At 37.6% G+C, this 17150-nt stretch overlaps 1 protein-coding gene and 3 pseudogenes across 1 annotated transcript; all 4 read right to left on the bottom strand.

Moving 5' to 3' along the window:
- Positions 1–2634: 2634 nt before the first annotated feature.
- Positions 2635–4868, bottom strand: LOC122702904 (olfactory receptor 5F1-like). Its single transcript, XM_043916885.1, has 2 exons — positions 4859–4868; positions 2635–3599 (listed from the first exon to the last, which is right to left on the bottom strand). Exons 1-2 carry the CDS (start codon positions 4866–4868, stop codon positions 2635–2637), a joined length of 975 nt encoding a protein of 324 aa, XP_043772820.1.
- Positions 4869–4924: 56 nt separating this feature from the next.
- On the bottom strand, positions 4925–5732 carry LOC122702898 (annotated as a pseudogene).
- A 2635-nt stretch (positions 5733–8367) lies between these two features.
- LOC122674602 lies at positions 8368–9309 on the bottom strand (annotated as a pseudogene).
- A 4330-nt stretch (positions 9310–13639) lies between these two features.
- Positions 13640–14587, bottom strand: LOC122674489 (annotated as a pseudogene).
- Between the last annotated feature and the right edge of the window lie 2563 nt (positions 14588–17150).

Below are 17150 nucleotides of genomic sequence, written 5' to 3'. Positions count from 1 at the left end.
TCCGCAAATCTCCTGCTCCTTCCTCCTGACTTGACCACAGAAACACAAGGCCATAAAGTCAGCAAAGCAAGAATTATCAAAGGAGCATTTGGACCAGGACCAGGGGACCAAAATAAATGGCTGAAGAAAATGTCATGGAAACAACTGGCCTCAAGAAAACAATCAGCCGTATGTGACAATTATTGTTCAGTCACAGTCGTGTCTGACTCTTCGTGACCCCATGGACTGCAGCACAGCAGGCGTCCCCGTCCTTCACTGTTGCCCTGAGTTTACTCAGACTCATGACAACTGATGATGCCATCCAACCATCTCATCCTCTGTCACCCCTCCTCTTCCTGCCCTCAATCTTTCCCAGCACCAAGGTCTTTTACAATGAGTCGGCGCTTCACATCAGGCTGAGTATTGGAGCTTCAGCTTCAGCATCAGTCATTCCACTGATTATTCAGGGTCAGCTGCTCTCTGAATAAAGTCATTTTCCTTGCCTCAACACCTGCCTCTCAGATTCATTCATTGGCCTGTCGTGTGGAGAGCAGAGCGAACTTGGGCTCGGTAACAAGAGGACATCTCCTAGAATTCTGCTACTCCCTATTTTGGCTGCAAACCCACAAATGACGCCAGAAGCCAAGGAAGTCACCAGTGGGAAATATCAAAGCAATCTGCCCCTGAATGACTGTTTACAGTGAAGCTTCCCCCTGAATTAGGATGGGTATGTGTTTGTCACTCAGCAGCATCCAATTCTTTGCAAATATTCTGCTTTAGAGCACTCAGATCTAAGAAATGCAGGAGTTTCCTATCTTTACCAGAGTTGAACCAAGTTAGCACAGATGCACTACTTTTTTTCTGCTCTCCCTCTGCATAAATTATCTAAGAACATTCTTCACACTCATCTCCCACATTCCACATAGCCATTGCACTAACATGTGAATGCACTCACCTGGCCACAGGTGATTGAGTTCATAGTGCCTGTTATACAAAGATGGTTCAACCAAACTATTTATTGCAGCTGTTCAAATAAGAACCAAGAGAAAGTATTTATCTCTCTTTGTCTGTAGTTGTGTTTTTTTTTTAGACTGGGAATTGTTTTCCATATCTTCCTCAGTATTGACTGGAGAAAATTTAAAGTCAGACATCAGGGAGATAGAGGACAATCAAACAGATGTATAAAAAGTATGTATGCATTTTTCATTTTTGTTTTCCTTTACCCATGAGTTAACGACTGACACACACAAAGCAACCATGACTAATAAATAATATTTTTTCATCTTATTTGTTTTATAACAAAGGGAAGCATGATAATACAATTTCGGGAGATTTAACACTTTGAGCCCAATTCACAAATTTAGAGTATTTGACATAGCAATGTGTCTACAGAAGGGCTAGTATCACAAAGTTTAAAGAGAACGCTAATATAAGTACACATCAATTTCCAAACCAAGGCAGTAAATTATATCTCAGTTTAGCAAAAAATGACCACATTTCTGTTTTCTGGTGTTGCACTATCCATTTGACATACATCCCATATAGTTTCAATAAAGCTATTTGTTTTAAAATTATTTCTATAAGGTTACAGATTGGCAATAAAGCTATCTAATTGCAATAAGTTATATATTTGCAACCTATTCCAGTATTCTTGCCTGAAGAATCCCTCAGATAGAGGAGCCTGGCGGGCTACAGAGTGTGGGGTGTCAAAGAATTGGATGCAACTAAGCAACTAACATTATCACTACTACTACGTATTTGCAGTAAAGTTATGTGCACATTAACCATTGACAGCTTACATATTTTCACATAAAATCAGCTAGTTTATATTGGAGTTTTTATTCTTCTACACTTAGCCATTTGCATTTTACCTTCTTGACATTATACTGTTTATTTTCCTTTGAAATGTGATTAGCTGAGTATGTGTGCATGTGTCTTTGTGTTTCTGTAGTAATAGCATCTGGAACAGAGTAAGTGAGAGAAGGCTAGGGAACGTGTGAGAAGAAAACAAAGAATAGAAGAAAAACTACCATAAATTTGTGCATTCAACTCAGACAGCAGTTTTGTAAACAGCACTCTTTTACACCAATTCATATTTTTTTCTTTACCAGATATGTGTGTTTTTCCAGGGATAAAGGAAATTATAGTTGGCATGTTTACTGTTGCTATTAAAAGGATATTCCTGAATTTAGACTTAAGCAACTCTGCAGGAAATAATTCCATAAATAAAACTGGAATCAATTTAAAGTTTAAAAAGTTTGATATATGTTGTATATAACACTCATTACAAACTATAAATTGTGAAAAAATATGCATCAGGAAAAAATAAATTGACCACTGCAAATACTCTACATGGCTAGTTTCATGTGATATTGTCACTTCTGACTCTAAACACTGAATTGCTTATTTCCATAACCCAAATTTCTTTATAAGTTATCCCTATTTCTGAGAACCCAAAGGAAATATTGAATGATTAGATGACACTTCCATAGTTTCATATATAACTTCAGTAACTTTGCTTATATATAATTGGATACATGTATGTGAATATGAATGGACTTAATTAATTAGAAAATACTCTAATGAGAAACTAACTAACATCAAGCTTTTCAAATTTCAATGTACTCTATTTAATGCAGAAAATTTACGAAACAATCACAGCAATGAAGGGACCCTTTTCCTAGTAATCACATTCCATAAAGCCTTCTTTACTTCCTTATTCCGGAGGCTGTAGATCAGAGGATTCAACATGGGGATCACCACTGTGTAGAACACAGAAGCTACTTTATCCTGAGTCAGGGAGTAGCTGGAAGTAGGTCTCAGATAAGTGTAGATGGAGGTGGAATAGAACAGGATGATGGCTGTCAGGTGAGACGCACACGTGGAGAACGCCTTGTGCCTCCCCGCCCCTGCATGCACACGGAAGATGGAGAAGAGAATGTAGGAGTAGGAGGTGAGAATCACCAGCAGAGCCCCAACCATATTCACACCAGCGAATGTGGAAAAGATGCTTTCTTGCAGGTGTGTGTCAGAACAGGAGAGCTTAAAAAGTGGGGGGCTGTCACAGAAGAAGTGATGGATGGCGTTGGAACTGCAGAATGGCAAGCTGCTCACATAACCTGTGTGAACCATGGAGTTCACCAGGCCTGCTGTAAAAGCCCCTGCGGCCATTTTCAGGCAGACCGTCCTGGACATGATCAAGGAGTAAAGAAGAGGGTTGCATATGGCCACATAGTGGTCATAGGCCATTAACCCGAAAAGGATGCATTCAGTTGTGGCCAAGGCTATAAAGAAGTACATCTGCAGGAAGCAACCAGCAAAGGAGATGGTTTTCTCCTCTGATAATAAATCTACCAGCATCTTTGGGGTGATGGTGTATGAATAGCAAACATCCACAAAGGACAGGTTAGCCAGGAAGAAGTACATGGGTGTGTGAAGTCGGGAATCAGCTCTGATTAAGAGGATCATCCCAACATTCCCCACAACTGTCACTGTGTAAATCACATAAAAAAAGAAAAAGAGGACAACCTGCTGCTCCCGTGTGTCTGCTAATCCCAAGAGGATGAACTCAGTCAGCAGAGTATAATTTTTTGCTGGCCATTTGTCACAGGTATAGTATGCTTAAATTTACATTAGGCCCAAAGTTTACAGGAAATAGTACAAATACGAATGAGTTTCAGTGGTTAGCATGTAGAAAACCTAACTGCTAGGGTCATAGAGCATAGTAAATACTAAAACTAACATAATAGTTAAGTTAGTAGAAAAAATGAATGCCCGTTGGAATTTATTAAGCAGTTGTATCACATTCGGGTTGAGGGATTAAAAAATGACTGGTCAAGGTCCACATATTTCATTTCAGATTAGTTTTTTTTTTTTAGCAAATCCAGTGTCTATGTTGTATTCTTTCTCTTCTAGCCCACATACAAAATATAGAATATAGACATGTCCTTGCTGAAGTCTCTCCCATATCATCTGAACAGACACTTAACTTTAACTCAAATACATTTTTTTTCTTCTCCTCAAGATCAGTCTGTATGTTCTTCAACCCATTGATTCATGCATCACCACCTGGAAATTGCTTTTGTGTTCTCCAAGCAGCAGAAGTAGCCCATTTCAAATAACCAAAATTTTGGCATGCATTATATTGTTAAGAGGAGGAGGGCAAGGCAACCCGCTCCAGTATGCTTGCCTGGAGGATTCCATGGACAGAGGAGCCTGGTGGGCTACAGTCCATGGGGTCGCAAAGAGTCAGACACGACTGGGTGACTAATCACAGCACAGCATATTGTTGAGAATGATTTTGTAGTAAAGCAACAACCATTCTCATCACAAACCACACTGTCAAATGAATGACATATCGTAACAGACACTGTGTCTGTCCATGGCAGTGAATGACAGTACCAAGTTCTTACTGCATTCTTCCCAGTACTAACTTACTTCGTCAAGTATTTTCTTTTTTGTCAAAATCTCTGATAAATCAGTTCAGGCACAAAAATAAAAAGACAGTTTTCATGTTTTAAATGAAATGAAAATCGGTGAAAATTTGAATTAGCTCTTTGTAAAAATTTGAGACAACTTCTAAATATATACACATTGCTGCCTCTTTATTTTGTTCTCCTTAAAAAAGGTTGGGTACACCTGAGGACTGGCTTATAGATTTTGATTGTGAAATCAACCCTCTAAACGCAGAAACTGCAGTCTCAAAAGTAATTAAAATGTGATCACGCCCAGGGAGATGGAATCAAACACTAGTGCGATCTTCATCATAACACGGTTCCTGATCTCTGTCTTTTTTAAGTTTTTGCTTTATTTAAAAAATGGTTATTTAACTGCCTCTTTCTTTGTAGTGTTAGCAGCTTAGTCCAAATGGGTATATAACCTACAACCATACTACTGGCCTTCCCTGTGTGGGTTTGTGTGTATCCCTCCCCTTAGAAGAGTAATTTTAACTTTTATTCCACATTTGTTCTTGAGTTAAATTAATCAGAAGGAGAAAATAACTACTAACCGCCTGCCTGCATGAATATTTATTGACCGAGATGAACATCATGGACCACAGCTGGTTGAGGCCGATGACAACTTTAGGAGAGAGAATGTAGGAGCAGGAGGTGAGGGTCACCAGCAGAGTTCCGACCATATTCACACCAGGAAATGTGGAAAAGATGATTTCATGCAGACGTGTGTCAGAAAGGAGAGCTTAAAAAGTGGGGGGCTGTCACAGAAGAAGTGACAGACGGCGTTGGAACTGCAGAATGGTAAGCTGCTCACATAACTGGTCTTTACCATGGAGTTCAACAGGCCTACTGTAAAAGCCCCTGCTGCCATTTCTATGCAGACCGTCCTGGACATGATCAAGGAGTAAAGGAGAGGGTTGCTTAAGGCCACATAGCAGTCATAGGCCACTAACCCAAAAAGGATGCATTTGGTGTGGCAAAAGCTATAAAGAAGGACATCTGCAAAAAGCAGCCAACAAAAGAGATTGTCTTCTTCCCAGATAATAAATCTACCAGCATCTTTGGAGTGATGGTGGAGGAATAACAAACATCTTCAGAGGACAGGTTAGCCAGGAAGAAATGCATGGGTGTGTGAAGTTTGGAATCAGTCCTGATTAAGAGGATCATCCCAACTTTTCCCACAACTGTAAGCATGTAAATCACCAGGAAAAGGCAAAAGGGGATAACCTGTAGCTCCAATGTATCTGCTAATCCCAACAGGATGAACTTTGTGAATGAAGTGCAATTTTTTCTGCCCATTGATTACAGATACAGTATGCTTAAACTTAAACTGGGCATGCATATTTCCAGTTGCACAATTTACCAGAAATAGAAATAATGATAAAGTAAAATATATATGGAAAATAAACCTAGGACAACAGAGCATGGTAAACAGAGTCAGAGGAGAATTAGTAAACGAATAAGCATTGGATTTTATTAAGTAATTGGCTCTATTAATTCTGGACTGAGGGATCCACAAATGACTCAGCTAAATACACATCCATTACCTAAGGTTCTTTTTCAAATGCAGCATCTATGATCTATTTTTTCCCCTCTAGTCCATATCCAAATGCAAAGTACAGATCTATTCTTGCTGAAGTTCTTTTTCCGTTCTTTGAGCAGGTATTTGAATTTAACTGAAATTATTATTTTTTTTCCTCCTCAAGTCTGCTCTCTATATTCTTCAAATCCAAAATTTATGCATGGTCACTTGGAAACCACTTGTGTGTTCCCCAGGTAGCAAGAAAAATAGCCCAGTCTGATAACTGATATTTTGACATCTATCATAATCTTAATGATGATACTGTAGTGTATTAATGTACACAAATAACTGTTCACCTCTCAAAGCACACTGTCAAATTAATGCCGTGTGGTAGCCTGTTTATGGCGGTGAATGACAGAGACTGCACCAAGTACTTGACAGCGTTTTTCTCAGTACTAACTTGTCTAGTCTATTATTTCTGTTTCTACTAGAACCCCTAATAACTCAGATGAGGCACACAAAAAAACATAAAGAATGCAATTTTCATGTTTTAAGTGAAATGTAAAGCAGTGAAATTTTGAATTACCACGTTGTAAAAATTTGAGACACATTCTGAGTATGTGCATATTGCTGTCCTTTTATTTTGCTTTCCTTAAAGAGGGTCGGGTAACCAAGGGGACTGGATTATAGGTTTTGATTGTGTCATGAACCCTCTAAAGGCAGAAACTGCAGTCTCAGAAGTATTTAAATATGATCACGTGCAAGTAGATGTGATTAAACACTATATGGAACTTTCTGATTCACTGTTATTTCAAAGCTACTTGCCAAATTAAAAAAAAAAAAAAAGATCTATTTAATTGTCTCTTTCTTTGAAGTTTTAGCTTATTCCAATGGTTCCATAATCCTCTACCAAATTATGATCCTTCCCTTTGTGTGTGTGTGTGTACCCCTACACTTGTCTGGCTGGAGTTAACCTTCAGTCTAGCTCTGTTCTTGAAAGTGAGTGTGTTAGCCACTCAGTTGTGTCTGACTCTTTGGGACCCCCTGGTCTGTAGCCTGCTGAACTCCTTTGTCCATGGAGTTCTCCAGGCAAGAATACTGAAATAGGTTGCCATTTCCTTCTCCAGGGATCTTCCCAACCCAGGGATCGAACCCAGGTCTCCTGCATTGCAGGAAAATTCTTTACCAACTGAGCCAAATGGAGGCTCTGTTTTTAAGTGAAATAAATTAGAAGGAGACACTAACTTCTGACTACATGCCTACATGAATATTCATCAGACCCAGCTGGAAGATGTGAACAGCAGAGGGCACTGGATGGTGTGACAGGTCATGAGATCTGCTTTGTTATATCGCAGATGACTTGAATATTGCAACTTCTCTCAGGAGCAATTTCAGCAGCAAGGACAAGGGAAGAGCCACGGGGAATATCCCTCCAAAAGCTCTCAGTGTGGTTAGCATCTTAGCAAGCTCTGAATCCCACTCAATTTCCCCTAGAATTCTACCATGCCACTCAATTCCACCTATATATTATTGCTTACCTTTAATATAATATACGGATTAACTTTAATGGATTTAATTGGTGACTGGGAGAATACTTCCATTATCAGGAAATCCATGAGACTCTTTTAAAGGATATGGGTCTGTTTTATCCTTCAAAGATCGATCTACCTACTTTGAACTATACAATGATTAAACTCTGCTATAGCTGACTGCGTGTGCATGCGGCTTTGTGTATAATATGTGTATCAGTCTGGGAGAGAAAATATGAGAGAACAGGAAATTTTTGAGAAGAAAAGATGTGAAGAGAAGAAAAGCTGTTGCAATTGGTGCCTTCTAACCAGACAGCAGTTTTCTAAACAAAATACATTTAAACAAATTCCTATATATTCTTTAATGAATAAGTATATGTTTTGGGGGATAAAGGAAATGAAAGTCCACATGTTTACTATAGCAGTTAAATGATATTACTGATTTTAAATTTAAGCATTATAGCCCTAATTCAATAAAGTGGAAATCTACATTGAAAGCATTTTTGCACATGTGATATATACAACCCTTTCCAAATCATAAATGTTAAAAAAAATACAGTAAAAAAGCTGACAATTACAAATATAATACACAACTAGATTCATGTGACATTGCAAAAGTTATCTCCATATACTTAACCCTTTATTTCTATAACCAAGACAGCTTTATGAATAAATCACATTTTAGAAACCTATAGGAAAACATACATTGATTAGAAAAAAAGTTTCATGATCTTACCTAAATTGATAAGTTATACCTAACAGGACTCGTGTCCATGAACATTACCAGAACATGATTATACAGATTAAGTTGTAATGAAGATAAGCTTGATCCAGTTTCTGAAAGTTAAACTATATACTCTATTTAGTTCAGAAAATTAATCAATCACAGCAATGAAGGGACCCTTTTCCTAGTAATCACATTCCATAAAGCCTTCTTTACTTCCTTATTCCGGAGGCTGTAGATCAGAGGATTCAACATGGGGATCACCACTGTGTAGAACACAGAAGCCACTTTGTCCTGGGTCAGGGAGTAGCTGGAAGTAGGTCTCAGATAAGTGTAGATGGAGGTGGAATAGAACAGGATGACGGCTGTCAGGTGAGACGCACACGTGGAGAACGCTTTGCGCCTCCCCGCCCCTGAGTGCACACGGAAGATGGAGAAGAGAATGTAGCAGTAGGAGGTGAGGGTCACCAGCAGACTTCCAACGATACTCACACCAGCAAAGGTAGACACGATACTTTCATACAGGTGTGTTTCAGAACAGGAGAGCTTAAAAATTGGGGGGCTGTCACAGAAGAAGTGATGGATGGCGTTGGAACTGCGGAAAGGAAAGCTGCTTATACAACTTGTGAGAACCATGGAGTTCAACAGTCCTGTTGTAAAAGCCCCTGTGGCCATTTTCAGGCAGACCGTCCTGGACATGATCAAGGGGTAAAGGAGAGGGTTGCATATGGCCACATAGCGGTCATAGGCCATTAACCCAAAAAGGATGCATTCAGTTGTGGCCAAGGCTATAAAGAAATACATCTGCAGAAAGCAGCCTGCAAAGGAGATGGACTTCTCTGATAAAAAATCTACCAGCATCTTTGGGGTGATGGTGGATGAATAGCAAACATCCACAAAGGACAAGTTAGCCAGGAAGAAATACATGGGTGTGTAAAGTCAGGAATCAGTTCTGATTAAGAGAATCATTCCAACATTCCCCACAACTGTAAGTGTATAAATCACAGAAAAAAGGCAAAATAGGGTAATCTGTAACTCCAGTGAGTCTGCCAAACCCAACAGGATGAACTCAGTGAGCAAAGTATAATTTTTTCTGGCCATTTATTACAGAAATTTTATGCTTAACCTTGAATTCACTCTTAATATTTTCCTCTCAAAAGGTTACAGGAAGTAGTAGGCCTAATAAAATTAGTTACACATGAAAAAAATAAATCTAGGATAACAGAGCATAATATATAGAAAAAGTGAAGCAAGAAGAAAATTAGTGAACAGATGAATAAGCATTGTTCTTAGTCGCTCAGTCATGTCTGACTCTTTGTGACCCCATGGATTGTAGCCCACCAGGCTCCTCTGTCCATGGGATTTTTGCAAGCAAGAATACTGGAGTGGGTTGTCATTTCCTTCTCCAAGAACAAGCATTGGAATTTATTAAACAATTCTCCATGTTAAAATACACCTGGGTTGAAGGATTCTCAAATTATTGGGCTAAGTACACATATTTCACTTCAGTTTCTGCAAATGCAATATATACTATACTTTGTCTTCTAGCCTACATCCAAAATGCAAAGTACCAAACTATTCTAGCTGAAGTCTCTCCCATGGTCTGAACAGGTATGTGAGTTTAACTCAATGCAAATTTTTCTCCTCAGGACCATTATGCATATTCTGCAACTCTAAAATCTATGTAAAGTAATTAGCCTCCAATTAAAATAAATAAATTTTAAAAAATCTGTGCATCAACACTTGAAAATCGCTTCTCTATTCCCCACGCAGTAAAAAAAATCCATTTCAAATAATCACCATTTTGACATTTTCCGTATTCATAAACATGATTTTGAAATGTTTTAAATTAAACCAAACAACTCTTTCATTGCAAAGCACACTATCAAATTAAAGCCATGTATTAAGATTAGTACACACTGTACCTGTCCCCATCAGTCAATGGCAGTGCCAAGTACCTAGCAGCATCCTTCCCATTACTAACTTGTCTAGTTTATTGTTTTCTTTTTTCATTAGAAAGCCAAATAACTCAGTTGAGGCACAAAAGTGAAATGAAGATTTTCATTTTCTAAATGAAATGAAAAGCAGAGAAATTTGGAATTACCTCTTCGTAAATATCTGAGACACTTTCTCAGCACATACACACTGCTGCCTTCTCTTTTGTCTTCCTTGAAGAGGCTTGGGTAACCATGAGGATGGGATCACAGGTCTCGATTGTGGCATCAGTCCTCTGAAGGCATAAACTCTAATCTCAGAGGTAGTTAAAATAAGATCACATGCAGTTAGATGCAGTCAAACGGGATGTGGATCCTGCATCCTCATGTGATTATTGATCTCTTTGTTACCTTAATGTTTCCCCAATGTTTATAAGATATTAATTTTAATTGGCTGTTTAATTGCTTCCTTGTAGCTTTAGCATATTCCGAAAGGGTGCAGAGCCCACTAGCAAGTTATTATTTTTCCTTTTCTGTTTGAGTTTATGTGTGTTCATGTGTGTGTTCACCCTTCCCCTTGTCTCAGTGAGTTTAACCTTTATTCCAACTCAGTAACTGAGTGAAATAAATAAGAAAATGACACTCACTTCAACCCTTTTTAAAAACCCTTTTAAATACTCTACTCTGATTAAATAAGACAATATATTTAAAAAAACATACTTTTAAAATTCTGTAATTACATTTGTTTGTTGAAATTGTCTGTGATTCTGATCTTACAAAGAATTTAAACTACAAATATTCCATACCAAAAACACAAATCACAAAGAGAAATGAATCACACTGGGTGTTCATATAAAGAGAGTCTGTTTGCACAGAGAAATAAATAAATCATGGCAACATATTCTTAGTTCACTCTCCAAGGTAGTAGAAATAAAAATTGAAATAAGTAAATAAGATCTAGTGAAACATATAAGCCTTTGCCAGCATATGAAACCATAAGGAAAATGCAAAGACAACTTAGGACGGGGTAAAAACTTTTGCAAACCATGCAAATGACAAGGGCTTAATTTCCAAAATATACAAACAGCCCATATAACTCAATAACAACAACACAGCAAAATAGCAAACAATCCAAGAAAAAATTGACAGGACCTGATTAGACATTTCTACAAAGGAAACATACAGATGGCCAACAGGCACGTGAAAAGGTGCTCAACAGCAAGAGTTGTTAGTAAAAGGTAAATCAAAACTACAATGAGGTGTCACCTCACACCAGTCAAAATAGATACCATTAAAAAACAAACAAAAAAAATCTACAAACAATAGATGCTACAGAGCTTATGGAGAAAAGGGAATCCTAGCACATTGTTGGTAGGAATGCAAACTGGTGCAGCCACTGTGGAAAGCTTATTGAAGTTCTTTAAAAATCAAAAATAGAATTACCATATGATCCAGCGATCACAATCCTGGGTATCTATCTGAATAAAACTATAATTCGAAAAGATATATGCTCCCTTATGTTCATAGTAGTACTATTTACAATAGCTAAGGCATGAAAGCAATCTTGAAGTCTGTTGACAGATGAATGGATAAAAATATTGTACATATATACACAATGGAATATTAGCCACAAAAAAGAATAAAATAATACCATTCACAGCAACATGGATTGACCTAGAGATTATCATATTAAATGAAGCAAGTCAGAAGGAGAAAGGCAAATATCCAAATATGGTATGATATCATTTATATGTGGAATCTAAAAAATGATACAAATGAACTTATTTACAAAACAGAGAGACTCACAAACATAGAAAACAAATTTATAGCTACCAAAGGAAAAAAAGGGTAGGGGGGACAAATTTGGAGTTTAGGATTAGCAGATACAAACTATTCTTTACAAAATAGATGACCAGCAAGGTCATAGTATGTGTGTGAGTGTGTGCCTGCATGTGCATCTGTATATATACACACAAGGAGCTTTGTTTAATATCCTATGCTGTTGTTCAGTCACTCAGCTGTGTCTGACTGCGACCCATGAACTGCAGCATGCCAGGCTTCCCCATCCTTTACCATCTCCCAGAGTTTGTTTAAACTCAAGTCTGTTGAGTCCGTGATGCCATCCAACCGTCTCATCCTCTCTTGCCCCCTTCTCCTCCTAAACTCGATCACTCCCAGCATCAGGGTCTTTTCCAGTGAGTTGTCACTTCCCATCAGGTGGCCAAAGTATTGTAGCTTCAGCTTCATCATCAGTTCTTTCAATGAATATTCAGCATTCACTTCCTTTAGAATTGACTGGTTTGCTCTCTTTGCATGCCAAAGGACTGCCAAGAGTCTTCTTGAGCACCACAATTAAAAGGCATCAGTTCTTCAGCACCTAGCCTTCTTTATGGTCCAACTCTCCCATCCATACATGACTACTGGAAAAACCATAACTTTGACTATATGAACCTTTATCAGCAGAGTGATATATTTGCTTTTTAATACTTTGTCTAGGTTTGCCATAGCTTTCCTTCCAAGGAGCAAGCATCTTTTAATTTCATGGTTTCAGTCACCATTTCAGTGAGGAAAATAAGGATATCTCAAAGCAAATAATAATAGATAGAATGTTAAAAGGAATATTCAGAGCAAATCACTGAGTTAAAAATAAGATTAAAAAAATAATAAGATTTTTGAGCCTGAATAAGTGGTCAAAACCAGAGAATCAAATTTGGGAAGGCTTTCTTTGCATGTTATGTTGAAGGAAATCTCTGCAGGAGTGATCTTGTATCCAAGAGGTCGGCGAGTCAGCCATGGCTGGAAAATCTCTCTTTGCCACCCTTTATCAATCAGAATAATGGTTCTCCTAAAAACTATATTCTTCTCATGCAGGTAGTATGTTCTGACATGAAAACTACATCCAGAAACCAGTATATGAAGATGCCTTACCAGCACATATGGAAAATTTGGAAAGCCTTTCTCAAATTAAATGCAACAAATGATCTTTGCTTCTTCCCATTGTTCTCTACAGTCAGCAGAGGTACAACTGCCAATGAGTTAACATTTTGTGTCTTGAATATGATGCCTCAAATATAATTTTTTCTCAAACACTCATCTTTTAGTGTAACTATCAATACCAGGCCTGCTACACCATGCTTTTAGTCTTTTCATCTGATAAAGCTAATTTGATGCCTATTAGTTTTCAGGCTATACATTGGGACTAGAGAAAGAAAGTTGAATAATCTCATTGAAAAGAGAAAACATAGGCAATGTTCTGCAAAACTAAAAAGCAACAAGAGTTCACAAGACCCATTAATGAAAGCTATGTGTTATACCAAAGATTTCAATACCCTGAATAGAGTTTGAGATTATTTTTTATTTAAAATAACATCAGAGTTTACATGATATAAAAATAACAGATCATTTACCTTTAATATGAAGTCACAGCTAATGGGAAAATAACAGAAATTGAGTGGAAACTGTAATGAATAAGAAACAAATTTTATGAATTAATATTTTTAAATCACAGTCCAATTTAGTAGGAATTTTCTCAAAACCACCATAACATCTTTGTTTCTCAGACAATATACCATAGGGTTAAACATTGGTGTGGCAATGGTGTAAAAAAAAGAGAGAAATTTGTCCATTCCTATCAAATGACTGGACTTTGGCCTTAAATATGTAATGAGTCTTGATCCAAAGAATAAAGCCACAACCATGAGATGGGAGAAGGCCTTGGCTTGCCCAGTGGCTGAAGGCAGCTTCAAGATGGTCTCAATTGTTCTCACATAAGATCCAAGCATCAACATAAAAGGAATAGTGACAACTAGAACAGCAATCACATCAACCAATATCTCAATCATATAAGTGTCCCCACAAGCAAGGTTAAGCACTGGATGTACGTCACAGAAGAAGTGATTCAACTGGTTAGAGCCACAGAAGGGTAGAGAGATCTGGTAAGTAAATCCTATGCATGTAGTAATTCCACTGACCCAACAGCCAGCGGCCAGTTGGACACACAGCCTACTGTCCATGAGGAGAGCATACAGCAGAGGGTTGCAAATGATGACATACCTGTCACAAGCCATCGCAGTCAGAAGAAGGCACTCTTCTTCTGTGACCCCAAACACCAGAAAGAAATACATTTGAAAAGCACAGGCTAGAAAGGATATATTTCTAGTTTATCTACTGAGATCTGTCAATAACCCAGGGACAGTGACTGATACATAGCATATTTCTAAGGAGGAAAAATTCCCTAGGAAAAAATACATGGGAGTCTGGAGGGAAGGATCCATCTTGGTTATTATGATAATGAGACTATTTCCCATCATAATAATCCTATACATGATTAAAAGCATCCCAAAAAGAAATCCTTGAAGGTCAGAAATATCAGGGAAGCCAAGCAAGATGAATTCCACCAATGTAGTCTGTTTCCACTCTGGTTGATTTTTCCCTCTGGATTCCATCTGTGAATAAAAGACCCAATCAAAAAGTGGGCCAAAGAACTAAACAGACATTTCTCCAAAGAAGACATACAGATGGCTAACAAACACATGGAAAGATGCTCAACATCACTCATTATCAGAGAAATGCAAATCAAAACCACAATGAGGTACCATTTCATGCCAGTCAGAATGGCTGCTATCCAAAAGTCTGCAAGCAATAAATGCTGGAGAGGGTGTGGAGAAAAGGGAACTCTCTTACACTGTTGGTGGGAATGCAAACTAGTACAGTCACTATGGAGAGCAGTGTGGAGATTCCTTAAAAAACTGGAAATAGAACTGCCATATGACCCAGCAATCCCACTGCTGGGCATACACACAGAGGAAACCAGAACTGAAAGAGACATGTGCACCCCAATGTTCATCACAGCACTGTTTATAATTGCCAGGACATGGAAGCAGCCTAGATGTCCATCAGCAAATGAATGGATAAGAAAGCTGTGGTACATATACACAATGGAATATTACTCAGCCATTAAAAAGAATACATTTGAATCAGTTCTAATGAGGTGAATGAAACTGGAGCCCATTATACAGAGTGAAGTAAGCCAGAAAGAAAAACACCAATACAGTATACTCATGCATATATATGGAATTTAAAAAGATGGTAACGATAACCTTGTATGCAAGACAGCAAAAGAGACACAGATGTATTGAATAGTCTTTGGACTCTGTGGGAGAGGGTGAGGGCAGAATGATACGGGATCATGGCATTGAAACATGTAAATTATCATATGTGAAACAAATCGCCAGTCCAGGATCGATGCATGATACAGCATGCTCGGGGCTGGTGCACTGGGATGACCCAGAGGGAGGGGATGGGGAGGGAGGTGGGAGGGGGGTTCAGGATGGGGAACACATGTACACCCATGGAGGATTCAAGTCAATGTATGGCAAAACCAATACAGTGTTGTACAGTAAAATAAATAACTAAATAAATGTTTAAAGTCACTCAAATTCACCGTGTCCAGCAGCAAAACCAGACAAAATAATTCGATGATTTCAAATCAATTCACATGATAGCTACCCCCTTTTTTTTTTTTTTGTATTTTTGTTAATACATCAAATCCAGCATCCTAAAATACCACAATGTGAAAATAAAAAATAATCTTAGACTCTTTCTTTTGACTCACATTAAAGATTATGGGATTATGAGTAACAGTAAAACAGACAACAACAAAAACAAAGAATATGTTGTGTAGCCTATTTTCAGGATAAGAATTGCTCTAGGTAACGGAGGGCACTTTCTTCTGAAAAATGCTTCTCTTTCCTGATCAGTTTGGTTTCTATTAGCTTTTGATTTGTATTTTTCTGCCTTGAGCTTCTTAATTTTCAATTTTTGTATGTGTTTGTTTTCATGTTTTCTTTGCTGTTTCTCTTCTGAGCTGCGTCTCAGATAACGGAAAGGCAGTGTGATCAGTAAGGCTCCACCGCCGGGCCCAGCTCAGCAACACCCTCCCCCACCACCACCATTCTCCAGATCACTCTGCAAGAGAGGCTTAAACTTCCATCAGAAAAATAATATGTTCTTGTCATCATCATGCAAATTCCATGTGATATACCACAGAAGTTTATAGTGCAAATAAAACATCATAGCAAGTCATATGTTCACACGAAGTTTAGAATATGAAATAAATAAGGATTTGATGTAATGTGTCCTCAACCTCATTATGGTCCTTAACAATCTTAACAACTCTATTTATATTTTGCATGTTAGACCTTGAAAGGTAATTAGATAATTTTGAGGTCTTTAGCAGTAATTAAATAAGAAAAAGGGAAAAAAATGGGTAAAGAAATTTGATCATAACAGTCACAGATCTGGCAACAGACAAATGCAAATTCAGCTTTTGCATATGTTTCTACCTCCAGATATATATGTGTATATATATACACATACACATATATATATGAATATGCATGTATACTTATGAAAGTACATAGATATTGTGAATATGCAAAATGCATTATAGACATGTGAAGGTCACATAATATCTATTTAAAATACCTATGTCTGAATAATTATCAGAAAGAAAGTGCAAAATGCAGCATCTCACTCACAGTCATAAAAATGAGAGTCTGATTTCTTGTGGTTACAGCCTGCATATTTCAAGTTCAGGAAATTTATCTCATTAATGAATTTGACTGAAAGGAAGTTTTTTATTCTTTTTTTCATTCCTTAATTATAAAGAATACACTACTATAAAATAAGCTGGTTAAAATACTTGCTGCTTACCTTTTTTTTTTTAATGTTGTGAAGAAGTCACTATGCTTTTCTATTTTATAATGAATATTGCCCTATATAATATACGTGTCTGGTTTGAATTATTCAAGTAACTAATTCAATCCTTACTATTTTCCCCTGAAGCTCATACTTTAAATCAATCAGTGCATTTAAATAGAAATGGTCTGTTTTTACCGTGGAGACATCTCTTCATGACAAACTCCATTTTTAAACTCAATAAACTGTTTATTGAGACAACTTAAGAAATAAACGCAGCCTCCTCCAAGTCAATTAGTGCTGCAACAG

The sequence above is a fragment of the Cervus elaphus genome, chromosome 1, assembly GCF_910594005.1.
Source record: "Cervus elaphus chromosome 1, mCerEla1.1, whole genome shotgun sequence".
Lineage (NCBI taxonomy): Eukaryota > Metazoa > Chordata > Mammalia > Artiodactyla > Cervidae > Cervus > Cervus elaphus.
Note: the sequence above shows the minus strand (reverse complement) of the source record. Positions and strands in the feature narration are given on the sequence as shown.